General features: G+C 40.4%; 1 protein-coding gene across 1 annotated transcript in view; it reads left to right on the plus strand.

The window, feature by feature from the left end:
- Positions 1-12,950, plus strand: part of LOC101978348 (sodium/glucose cotransporter 1) — a 69,024-nt gene that overhangs the window by 24,039 nt on the left and 32,035 nt on the right. Inside the window, exons 3-7 of the mRNA XM_005339872.4 lie at positions 168-272; positions 1,353-1,412; positions 2,678-2,782; positions 10,992-11,097; positions 12,083-12,163. Coding sequence (XP_005339929.1) covers positions 168-272; positions 1,353-1,412; positions 2,678-2,782; positions 10,992-11,097; positions 12,083-12,163 — 457 coding nt within the window. The remainder of the gene's footprint in view (positions 1-167; positions 273-1,352; positions 1,413-2,677; positions 2,783-10,991; positions 11,098-12,082; positions 12,164-12,950) is intronic.

Raw genomic sequence — 12,950 nt, forward strand, 5'->3', positions numbered from 1 at the left:
ATTTCCCAAGTCCCCATGTCTGCCTTGGGAGCTTGTGGTATCAACAAATTCTAGCACAAAGTTTCAGTTTTCCTCTTTGGAATGGCATGTTTCTTCTTTATTTGGCCTACCCGGAATGTCCCAGTCATGTATAGAGTCTTCACCTGACTTTAACTTTGTGTTTCCAGATTGGAGCCTCTCTCTTCGCCAGTAACATTGGAAGTGGCCACTTTGTGGGGCTGGCTGGGACTGGAGCAGCTTCAGGGATTGCCACTGGAGCCTTTGAATGGAATGTGAGTAGCATCAGTGCCACTGTGTTGGAGAAGAAAAGAACCTGTACCCATCTGTTTTGAGTTACTATTATGAAATACCAGATGTCAGCTAAGTTTATGAAGATGAGGTTTATTTAGCTCATGGTTTTGAAAGTCAAAAGTCCAAGTAGCATGTTGCAGGTTCTTGTGAGGGACCCACTTGACTGTGGCATTTCCTGGTGGAAGACAATAGCAGCATTGTGTGTGAGAGGTAATATCACCCAAAATAAGAAGTCAGAGAGATGGGTGGGGCCAGAGTCAGGCATTTATAACACTTTCTATAACTACCAAGGGGTCACTCCAGAGCTACCTTAATCCCTTCCATGAGCAGCACCCACAGTGACCTAAGAACCTCATACTATGCTCCGCCTCATACTATGTTCCACCACCTCCCACTATCCTGAGGACTAAGCCTCTAATACATGAACCTTTAGGGGACATGCTAAACAATACCCAAGCTATAGCAGAACCTTAGCACTTAGCCAGGTCAATTGATGTCCAGAGGAGCTTCAAATACTAAGGGACTCCTCAGAGCCATCCTGGGATGCAGATGGAGGAGCATGGTTTTAGGAGCCCAGGTGTTCTGTTTTCCTTCCACCAGAGTAGCATGAGAGATACACTGGAAGGATGGTAAGAGTATTTTTTTTCTTTCCTTTTGATGTTACAAAGATGAGGCCCAAGTACCTTTCTAGCCATGTTAGAAGTTTGGAAATGCTTATCACCAGATATTATTATTATTATTATTATTCTCTAAATGGTATTTTACCTCCGTGTAATACAAGAAAGAGTCAAAGGAGATCTCAGTCCTCTGGCTGGGGCCCAGGGCTGTGATGATAGCAATAGCTTCCTGGGTTTCCTCTGTTGTTGCCCAGTTTCTGTTTCTTTGGGCCAATTGGGCAACTAAGGCATCCTACAGCCTTTAATGGCCACCTAAGAGTTGTTCTTCAATCCAAAAACCAAAGTGCTGGGTGATTTTTCTGCAGCAGCTGAGGGGTCCTTCAGGTAAGTAGGGATGGGTTAAGGTTCCTCCTGATTTGAATCTATCTCTTCTTTTGGTTTCAGGCCCTGTTTTTGGTGGTTGTGCTGGGCTGGATATTTGTTCCCATTTACATAAAGGCTGGGGTAAGTACCCACTCTGTTGTTCCCTGCTGATACACACACACACACACACACACAAACACACACACACACACACACACACACACACACACATACGTGAATTTGATCCTTCTGGATGACAGAGGAGACTTTGTGGAATAAATGGCAAAGATAACCTGTGTTTGCTTTTAGTTCTAGGTTGTAAAATAGTTTCTGGCTCCCTAGGGGCACTGAACAGTGACACTGGCTCTTTTCTGTCAAGACTCATGACTCTTCCCTCTGAGAAGGTTTCCTAAGAAATACCACACTAATTGAACTCCTCTGAAACATCCTGCTCTCTCACTCTGGGTGTGTCCCTGTACTACCTGGCCATGCATTTGCTCTTGATGTACAACTATGTCAAGTTTCTGCCTCTAGAAAGGAAACAGATTCAGAAAAAGAACTGTGTTTCCTCTTTATTTATGTACATCAGTAGTTCTTATTTGCTGAGCATGCAGCTGGTACTCAACTATCAAATGCATCCTTGGACTCCTGACTATGTCTCTCAGACATTTTACATACCTGTTCAGTGAGATATACTGAGCACCCCCTATATGTAAATTTACATATTAGGAGCTAAAAGCAATGTGGGAAAAACAGGGAGGGTGCTATATCTTCTATAGACTCACAGATTGATGGTGACATGTTTGGTTCCAGAGGACAAGAGGCTTGGGTCAGAAAAAGTGATGTCGAAAGTGTGATTAGAATTTGCAGGAAGGAACTGGGAGAACATTTGGGCAGACTTACAGCTACAATACTTGACACTGCCTATCTGAAGAGCATAGTGAAGTTCACACCCAATCTAGTTGACTAGTTTGGTACATTGGCAAGATGCCATCCATGTTATGATGTCTTGTTTTTCAGTAGGTGCTCTATATAGGAATGTATCCCTCTCTATATGTCTATATCTATATATATACATTTCCCCTCCTCTTCAGGACAATGATATGCTTCCTTAGTTAAGTCCAGTTATGTATTCATTCAAAAACAGGTTTTTATTTGGCACTTTCTATGTTCTGGGATAATGCCTAGCTACTCCTATAGTGGTAGGGCAGGTGAGATTAAAATGAGCAAATGGCTGAATGTCTGTGGTCACCTGGCCATTTTGCAGATTTCCCAGGCCAACAAGGATAATGAATCCTTGACCATACTATTATGACTCTAACACCAAGATGGCTCTCATTTTTTCTGTGTTCTCTGGGCTCTCTGGTCACTCTAGCTGGTGATGACCTCTCTTGCATTCCATGCAGGTAGTGACAATGCCAGAGTACCTGCGGAAGAGGTTTGGAGGCAAGCGGATCCAGATTTACCTTTCTGTTCTGTCCCTGCTGCTCTATATATTCACTAAGATCTCGGTGAGTACGCTGCACTGTGGACTGGGCCCTGGCTGCCTCAGAAGCTGCCCACTGTCATTCACCAAGAGGCAGCTCTATGTGTCTCTATGAACTTGGTTCCATAAGCTTTCTTGCTGCTCAGGGTAAAGTCCTGTTTCATGTATCAAAGAGCCAGTGAAGTTTAGTGGAACTCCTTGTTCCCCACTGTGGCACAGGTTGGGAACATAACAGGTTTATGAATTTTCAGTGAAAGCTGTTCTTAATAGAAAATTAAAAGGGAGTTAAGGAATTAGGATATACCATATGATCCAGCAATCTCATTTGTAGGTATATATTCAAAGGAAATGAAATTAATATGTCAAAAAAATTCAGGGCAGAGGAAGTAATATCAGAATGTGATTAGAATTTGCAGGAAGGAACTGGGAGAACATTTAGCAGACTTGCAGCCATAATCTTTGGCACTGTCTGGGTGAAGAGCATGATGAAGGTCACATCCAGCCTAGTCAACGTGTTTGGTACAAATCTGAATTTTTGAATATGTCAAAAAACAAAACAAAACAAAAAAAACAAACTCTCATGTTAATTGCAACATGATTCATACAGTCAAGACATGGAATCAACCTAAGTACCCATCAACAAATAAATGGGTACAGAAAATGTGGTATATTACACATAATAGAGTACTATTTAGTTTTTCTCCTTTTTCTTATCCTACCCCATCCAGCGCCAAAGGAGAGATTAAACCAATCTCAGCATTTTGCAAAAGATCTGCCCTGGCTAATATCTGAGGTGGGTTGGATTTGAAGTGAGTCTTTACTGTAGCTAAGCAGGGCATTGGGGAAAAAAAACAGTTGCCAGTGCTTTCATTTTTCTGATTACTTAAAGCTGAGATAACAACATAATTGAGTAACATTTGCAACATACATAAACAGAGGTAGAATACAAGTACTCAAATATCTAGTATTAATCATTTGGCTTTAATAATTAACAATATTTTGCCATTTTCAGCAATATTTTACAATAGATCCTAGAGATCATGTCATTTCTCTGTAAATTCTTCAGGATGTACCTTTGGCTTCCTAAATTCATAACTATTGTGCTATAATAATGTCTACCTAAAATTATAGTGATTTCAAAATTTAGGTTGTTTAATAGCTATTCCATAACCAAAATTTCCTGATTATCTCAAAACACTCTCTTAATTAGTTAGTTTGACTCAGAATCCAAATGAGGTTGTGTTTGGTTATTCTTTCTTTAAAGAAAATCTACCAGAATTATTTTTGCTTTCTGTATTATTACCCTCCTGTCCTGGCCTACGTCTACATGTTTTAAAAAATATAGGTTTTTTCCTGCCTTTTTGTTGTTCAGTTGTAAAACATCCTTGTATATTCTGGATCCCAGATCCTTATCAGATATGTAACTTGAAAATGTGTTCCCTTATTCTGTAAGTTCTTTTTCACATTATTAATAATAGCCTTTGATGCACAAATATTTTAAATCTTGGTGAAGTTCAATTTATCTATTTTCCTTTTTAATCCTTTTGGTATAATTTCTAAGATTCCATTGCCAAATCCAAGGTTCTGGAGATTTGTCTACACGTTTTCTCCTGAGTTTCATAGCTTTAGCTTTTACCTTCAGGTTTCGTCTCTATGGAGTTAATTGTTGTGTTTGGTGTGAGATAGGCATCCAACTCCATCCTGTTGCCCGTGAATATCCAGTTCTCCCAGCACTATTTGTTGAAGAGACGGTTGTTTCCCATGAAAGGCTTTGAACATGCTCTCATTGATAAAGCTGATAGGTTTTTGTCTCAGGAGTTGGGACTGACAACCAGAAATCATTCTGCCTCCTTTCTGACTGCTCTCCTACTGTCCTTGACCTGTGCCAGCCTTCTGACTAGTGCCTTTGTGCTTTCTCCACTAATAGAAGGATTCTCCCTCCTTTTCATTCTCCTCTTCTCCTTCAGGGTTAGTTTTTAGCTACAAGATGAAAACTCTGGCCTTTTCAGTTTTATTGCACTGGATGTCAGACTGGCCTAAGACTGGAAAGTGCTGGTAGGGCTGAAGACATCAGACCCCAGCTTTATAAAGGAGCGGAGGGCACTAATCTAAGATGAGAAAAAGGCAGATAAGCAGGAGGGTGGAAAGGTCACTCTAAAAGTAGCAGGAAGCTGGGGATGCAATTGCCCTTCAGTCCAGCTTGTGAGGTGGTACCAGTCTCTTGAGCACATAGAGAAGGGTAATGGGTTTCCCCTTTTCAGAGGCAAACATTTTCCAAGTCCACAGTTCAAGCTGGTGAAAGTCTGTTGACTGCAGTTGCCATGGAAAGGGCACTCTTTGCCCTTGGAGCTGGTGTAGGGGTAGTCATATAAATAAATGGCCAACCTCTCTTCCTGCCTTCCCTGTCACCCCACCTATTTTTCAGGTTACTGATTAAACCTCCTTGGATTGAGAGTCCCCAGGTAGGTGAGGGGCATCCTCTTTCTGCTCAGATCTTGATGAGGAATGTTTCCTAGCATCAGTTTTTTTTTCTAAATTTTGCTTTTGAATCAGGGCATGGCATTGTCTGTTGCCTCTCTGTATAATTCCCGGTGCTCCCTACTCAAGCCCTAATGAACATCATATTTGTTCCATCTGTTGCCCAAACATAATCCCTTGACAAATGCTTAAGAAGGATGATAGCTGCACTTAGTGCCAGTATTTTTATTTAGTCTTCAGTAGAGCCTTTACTTCCACTATCTCTTGTTCTCATAAGTGTACCACATTGTTAGGGATTTCTTTTTTTACTTTTCACTTCATGGAAGAGAAAATGACGCCTCAGAGAAGTGAGGTAATTTTCCCCAGCTAGCATAAGGCAAAGGCAGGATTGGAATCTAGTCTGTCTAGTCTCAAAGTCTGTGGTTTCACGCTTTTGCACTGCGCTTACATAAAATGAAGGTGGAAAATGATGAAATGGGATAGATTAGCTAGTTCTATGTCCTAAGCTCTCATTTTATAGATGGACAAATGAGGTTTAGGGAGGGAAAGGGACTTTTGGGGGTTAAAGAGGAGCAGAACCAGGATGAGAATCAGGTTTCTTGATACTGATTTCAATCTTTTGACCTTATGTGTCTTCTTTCTTTCATTCCTCCAGTACAGAGAGGGTTAAAACTTAAGACTGTATGAAAAATTAAGAGAAGCAGTTAAATGAATCTCATAATATAAACGAGTTGGTGAGAGAAGGATCTGAAAGGACTGTAACAGGAAAACATCAATTGTACGCTGGGTGTGTGGAGGTCCTGAAGGAGGGAGGTGTGTGGAGAGAGACAAGGCTTTGGCTGTACATTTGGCTGGCTTCAGGTTTACCATGGGGCATAGAACTTGAAATTTTATAAAGAAATACATACACAGAATTCAGACATGAAAACAAAAGAAATACATTGATGTCAATTGTACCTGCTAGGAGCCCAGTACACAGGAGTGCAGGGATCATGGATAAAAAAAAAGAACTATTAGTTTATAAAGTAACTGAGTATACTAGTAGTAGGTATAGTTTGTATTACACACAAAGATTAACTAATTTGTGTATTTGTGTGTGTGTGTGTGTGTGTGTGTGTGTGTGTACAGACAGTTTGTGATACATGACAAGAGAGGAGAGAAGGCTTTGTGGGATCCATGTACAAACCAAGAACAGCTAGAGACTTGCCAGGAAGGTTTTGAGAAGACACAGAAATTCAATATGTATAGAATTGGTGGTAGACAGCAAAGCATATTGCAGGTGTGTGGGTAGTGGTGGCATGGAGCCTTTGCTATGGCTACCATCTTGAGGTCATATTCTTTCCAACTCAGAGACTCTGAACTGATTGTCTTTCTATGAACTTCTGCATTTTATTGGTTCCTTTGAGCACCTTCCTTATCAAGCTCTGAGAAGCATTTTATTCTGGAGGTTTCCTGGCATGGTGCATCTTATTCAAATATGTGCAGTCACTTGAGATACAGCCTCAGATTTTATGAATTACATGTGATAATTGAATGTCCTTGTTTGTATTTCCTAAGTTATTATCACAGATCATGACTGCAATGAACTTTTACTGCAACTCTGCTGTCCATTTGGGATCCTTGGGTAAAAATAAAAGCTTTGGCTTTTGCTTAAGGTTTGAATGCTTATTACCTGGGCTATTCACGTTCACAGATAGAAAGAGAAATTTGAGCAATGATGCTTCTCCATCTGAAACCTCATTGCCAGGTAGGATTTATTGGGTGCTCAGATACATCTTAGAACCAGAATGGACAGCAAACACACATGACAAATCACAGCATCTTAAAAACATCCTCACTGAAACCAAACAACCTACAGAAGGCTCACCAATATCAGACTCAGTTAGTCCCAAATATTTTCTAGTTAGGGTCTGAATGTTTTATTGTTCCCTAAGAGTCCCATGGAAACTGATGAGCTAAACTTTCAAAGCCCTTGGGAGAAACCAACCTACTATTTGCTCGTGTAAATAACGTTTTCTTGGAACACAGAAAAGCCCATTTGTTTATGTTGTCTATGATGCTTTCATGTTTCACCTGCAGAGCTGGAATAATGATATGGCTTGAAAAGCTGAAAACATTTCATACCTGACTCTTTACAGGGAAAAAATTGCCAATCCCTGAACCTAGAGGACTATACTTTTCTATTTCACTTTGAGTTGATTTTCTTTAGCAATATCAGGGAAATTTCCATCTCTCTCCCTTTTTTTCTTTTCTCTTCTTCCTTTTTTCTTTGCTTGCTTTCTTCCTTTTTTCCTTCTTTCCTTTCTTTTTTCTCTTTTCTCTCTTTTTCTTAAGGCATTTAACAGTAGTGTAGGAAAGGAGCAATCTGGGATGATTACATGTGAAACAAATTACCTCAGAGGATTATAGAATACTCCTTTTATATCAAAGCTATGTATTATTCAAATATGCATCATCACTTGAGATAAAACCTCAGTTTTATGAATTACACATGATAAGTGAATGTCCTTGTTTGTATTTCCTGGGGCTATTATCACCATTGTTCTCAGGGCTATTACCATACCACTATTATGGTGTATTTCCTCTGCTTTTCTAAATAAAAATAATTTAATGAAATATTTGAAACATACAGAAAAGCAAAAGAATAATCATATGGCAAACGCCTTAATATCTATCCACTCAAATTTTATAGATCTAACTATATATTATTAATTTATTGTGGTATGGGGATTGAATGGAAAGGAGCTTTACCACTGAGCTACATCTTCTCCACTGCTCTTAGCTCTTCTTTTCATTTTAAGACAAAGTCTCATTAAGTTGCTGAAACTGTCTTTGAATTTGAAATTCTCCTGAGTCACTGAGATTACAGGTGTGTGCCAACACACCTGACATAATTTATCATTTTTAAAAAGTGTTCACCTTTGGGCAGAGTGATAATTTTTCAGCATTTAATATTTTACTTTTCAATATATAACTTCCCATGCTGTTTGTTTTAAAATCACACACATTGTTTTATTTAAAATTTTATTTTATTTTAAAAGTCAATTTTTAAAAAAATGGTTAAAATGACTACAGAAAATATCACAGAAAAGTGATTCCTTACTTTTCAATGTTGTTTTGAGGATCAAAATAACATGGGCATCTGGAAGTCCTTAGTAAACTATAAAATTCTCTGGAAAAGTAGGGGGGTGGGGAACCTAGTAGTGAAGCATGAAATTAGGGCATCAAGAGACACCCAAAGACTAATGCCAGAAACCCCAGGCTAAAGTGAGTTCACTCAAATACAGTCACTTTCATGAACTCAGCTATCATAACCCCAGGCGTTTCTGCTGATATTTGGGGTTTCAAGGGCAGAATCTATTTTGGAGTTGGGAATGACTCATGGGAGAAAGAATTTATTCACCAGGGAGGTTTTCTTAGAATTCTTTATCTTTACTAGAGAAATAGAATGTCATAGAACAAGATTTCTATGAGTTCAACACTTCAAGAAGTCTTTATAAACTTCATTTATAGAATTATCTTGGGGTTGTGTAATACTTGTCTGAGACTAATGACAGTAAGGCAATATTAATGAGAGAATCACAGTCTACAATGATATGTTATCCTAAAGCACTAAAAATTACCTTCCATGGAAAATAAGCCAATTGTGGGCATTTCTAAGGCAATAGTAGCAGCCTCTTTTTATAGCTCATTTGTGTTTGTTAGCTAATCCACCAAATCAAAAGTGTGTGAATTTGACAGCATCCTGCTGTAATCTTGAATAGGATCCCTTTAATTTACATAATTTCATGTAACTGTTTGGAGGCATGGGATGGGAGGAACTGGCATTATGAGTATTCATCACAATTTCAAATGTGCAATCAGAAAAAAGTGGTTATTTACATTTAGCAAGCAAGGAGTACAGCAGGGGTTCTTTCCTCCTCTTGGGCTGCTACAGAGGGCAGGATGCATCCATCCAGGATCTTGTTGGGGAATGTTTTCCTTGGCTGCAGTCCTTTCCCATTTCCAGCCACTAAGACAACCATCTGGAGGCAGGACGTCCTGCTTTAAAGGCACTGAGAAGTAGAGAAGCAAAATGTTTTGCCTAGGGTTACTCAGTGATGTACCTAAAACTCAGGTCCTCTGACCACCAGCTTCCAGTGAGGGGGTGACTTTCTAAGTCATCCCCTCTCTTCCCACCTCCTAGCTCTGCCTATTCTCCTTCACCAAGAATGATGATGGCATTAAGTCTCTTCAATGAGAATCTTCAGGGAAGATCTGGATGACTGGAACTAAGTCATGGGTTCCTCAGAAGCCCATCTTGGGAGTGGGGGGTTGATTCATTCTCCAGGGCTCAAACATTAGCACATAAGTATGAAATTACATTATACCAAATAATAGAGGCAAATAAGAGAGACAGTAGTGAGGAGATTCCACTGGGAGAGTGTCTTAGTATGTTTTATGTTACTATAACAGGATACCTGAGATTGCATAATTTATAAAGATCAATTTCTTATAGTTTTGGAAACTGGGAAGTTCAAGGGCACAGCACTGGCATCTGGTGAGGGCTTCCTTGCTGTTCCTAACATGTGGATCACATGGTGATAAGGAGCCTGGAAAGTACAGTCTCTCTTCTTGTCCTTATAAAGTCAACAATATTATGGAGCTCCTGTCCTTGTGGTATTTTCTAATCCTAATTACCTCTCAAATGTCCCATCTTTAAATATCATCAACATAAGGATTTGGGGGTTAAGTTTTCAACAAGTGAACATTTGGAGGACACATTCAAATCTAGCAGCAGGACAGGAGGGTGTTGTGGGGCATCTCAGCCACTAGGGAGAACTGAGGAGCTGCAGTAGAGGGGGAGAGAGGAGATGAGACTGAGAGAGGGTGAGTCCAACTCTATTGACCTGTTCCCCAGGACTCTGCTGGGCAATTTTTGCAAGCCCTGAAATGATTCTGTGCAATAAAACATCTCACTCATCTCCATCTAGGGGAAGACAACCTTATTCTTTATCTAAATGTTTGAAAAGATTCACCATGATCATTCCTTAATATTAATCTTTCCTGGTAGTGCAGTATTTTGGAGATGACATGAAAATTGATTTTGGTTGATCCTTACGCCCTCTGCTGTTGTATATTAGCAACTACATCATCCAGCCAGGTAGAAGGCTAATTATGAGAGGGCTGAGAGACACAAGGAGAAAGAAGTCATGGAAGAACCGCACCAAGAATATATTGAGTTCAGGAGAAATAAATGGAACAATTTCCCTGAAAGTCTGAGTCAAGATGAACTCCTTCTGGGTCAGGAAGATAAAATTATAATCTTTCTAAAGTTCTCTCCATTCTTCAGTTGGGGTTGCGATCCCCACTCATGGATTCTTTGGCACAAAAACTTGTGTTTGGGAATAGATCTGACAGACTTGTGTACATTGAGGTATAAATTATGGATAATAGCTAAGAGCAGCAGACTACAGGTGAGTTAGGAGGAACATCAATAGTTAATAGTTACTCCTTGGCAAAAGTTAAATAAGTTGGTGAAGTTGTATACTGTGCTCATGTTTGCTTCTATGGATTCACAGAAAATGAAGGTTCAGAGAAGGTGTGTGGCAAAGAAATTGCCTTAACTTTTTAAATTTAGCATTTTCCACCTTTTTAACCATGAAATCCTTTTTCTGGATACAAATTATCCTCCTGAATAAAGCTTGGGAATACAGTATGCACTCTGTGGCTAACTGGCTTCTGCCACTTCTAACCTGCCTCTCCTCTTCTTCTAGGCAGACATCTTCTCTGGAGCCATATTCATCAATCTGGCTTTGGGCCTGGATATATACCTGGCCATCTTTATCTTATTAGCAATTACTGGGCTTTACACAATCACAGGTGAGTCTGTTCAAGTGAACTGGCATCTCAAGTTCAGCCCAGTATTAGGCATTTCTTGAAGAAGAGAGATACACCCAGGAAACAGTTTGAGAATGGGCATTTTCTGGGTATCTACTAGTAGTTACCTGAGTGGTCTCAGAAATCTCCAGTAGAGGCTGGGATAGGGCAACTTCTTACAGGACCTCAGGGAGAGTTTGGCCCTGCAGATTGTAGAAACAATGTGACTAAATTGGGAACATCAGAGGAGTTTCAGGTGCAAGATTGGAGAACTGAGAATGGAGGTAGGAATGGCAGGCCATGAGGTGGAGGCAAAGTAAGCAAGAGGATGCACCTGGCTGAAGGAGAGTGGCCACTGAGGAGTAATGGGGGGCGAGTGTGGGCCATAGGCTTGATAATTCAAATGAGGTACAGAGGCCTTGGATTTGATATTCTGGGGACTGGGAGCTACTGTAGGAGGGAGAAAGGGTTGCAGAGGTGTCACTTTGCCTAGTTTGGGAAGGTCAGGAGCAGCAATGAAACTTACAGCTGAATTGGGGCTCCATATCTTTGAGGACTAAAGTTACTCAGATAGTCTGAGAAACAGTGATGGACATAGAAGTGGCCCTCTGAAATGTGGCAATATGGTAATGTTCCCAGGCATCTCCCTAGTCAGCTCTTTGCTCCTCTTTGCCTTCATTTGGAAGCTGCTTTCTCTTACTATAGAGCAGCCATCTCCTTTGAGCCATCCCTTGGCTTAACATGGTCAAATCAGGTTCTTCAGAACATTCTCCTTTCCATAAGGCCTTGAGAACATTTCTGTGAAAAGCAGAGGTTGAGAACACACTTTTAAATAGCAGAATACCGTAAAGGGTGGGGAGGAAAGGCAGGTTGGTGACTGGGGATGGGGAGGTTTCTCAGATTTGTGTACAAGAAGTAGAGGTTGGGATGGGTGATAGGAGGCAGACTTCCACATGAGGTCAGCTATGTTGTCTTCTTGCCTGCGTAGGGGGCCTGGCAGCTGTGATCTACACGGACACCTTGCAGACAGCAATTATGCTGGTGGGGTCTTTTATCCTGACTGGGTTTGGTAAGTGGGGGAAGGGCAGGCTGAGGAGGGGGTGGGGGAAGATATACAGAGCCAGGCAAAGAAAGTTCGGCTTCTCTCCTTGCTTCCTGCCAAGCTGTGAATTTGGGCAGTCTGTGTCCTTTTAAGGGCACTGGTCCAACCCACTTTGGCCATCACCCTGGGGTACAGAGGTATTTTCTTCGTCTTGGGAGGACTCAGCTTGAGGCTCCTGTTCTCCCTTGATAGCTTCAATCAGTTGACCCCAGTGTGGGCCTCTCTGTGGAGAAATTGAGGGGGCAAAAAAGTGATAGATGAGGCTTAATATCCATTAAGCTAAATATATTCTTACATTTTGAAGTTAAATGTCCACTCTCATGAGTTATTGACAGTATGTCATAATTTTCCTTTCAATGTCCTTCTTTGAAAAAAATTGGCCACTTAATGTTGCCTTCCACCTCCTCATTTCTTGCCTAGAAAATCCTAACGACAACATTGGAGAGTCTATTTTTTCTCCATTGTATGTTTTTGGCACCTTTGTCTAATATAAAATAATTGTAATTTTGTGGGTTAGTCTCTGTGTCCTCTATTCTGTAACATTGGTCTACTGGTCTATTTTGTTGCCAATACCATGATGTTTTTGATACTCTTGCACTGTAGTATAGTTTCAGGTCTGTTATAGTTGATGCCACCTGCTTCACTCTTCTTGGGAAAACTGGAAATCCATATGCAACAAAATGAAATTAAAACCCTATCTCTCACCATGTACAAAACTCAATTCAAAGTGGATCAAGAACCTAGGAATACAACC

Source organism: Ictidomys tridecemlineatus, chromosome 2 (assembly GCF_052094955.1).
Source record: "Ictidomys tridecemlineatus isolate mIctTri1 chromosome 2, mIctTri1.hap1, whole genome shotgun sequence".
Taxonomy (NCBI): domain Eukaryota; kingdom Metazoa; phylum Chordata; class Mammalia; order Rodentia; family Sciuridae; genus Ictidomys; species Ictidomys tridecemlineatus.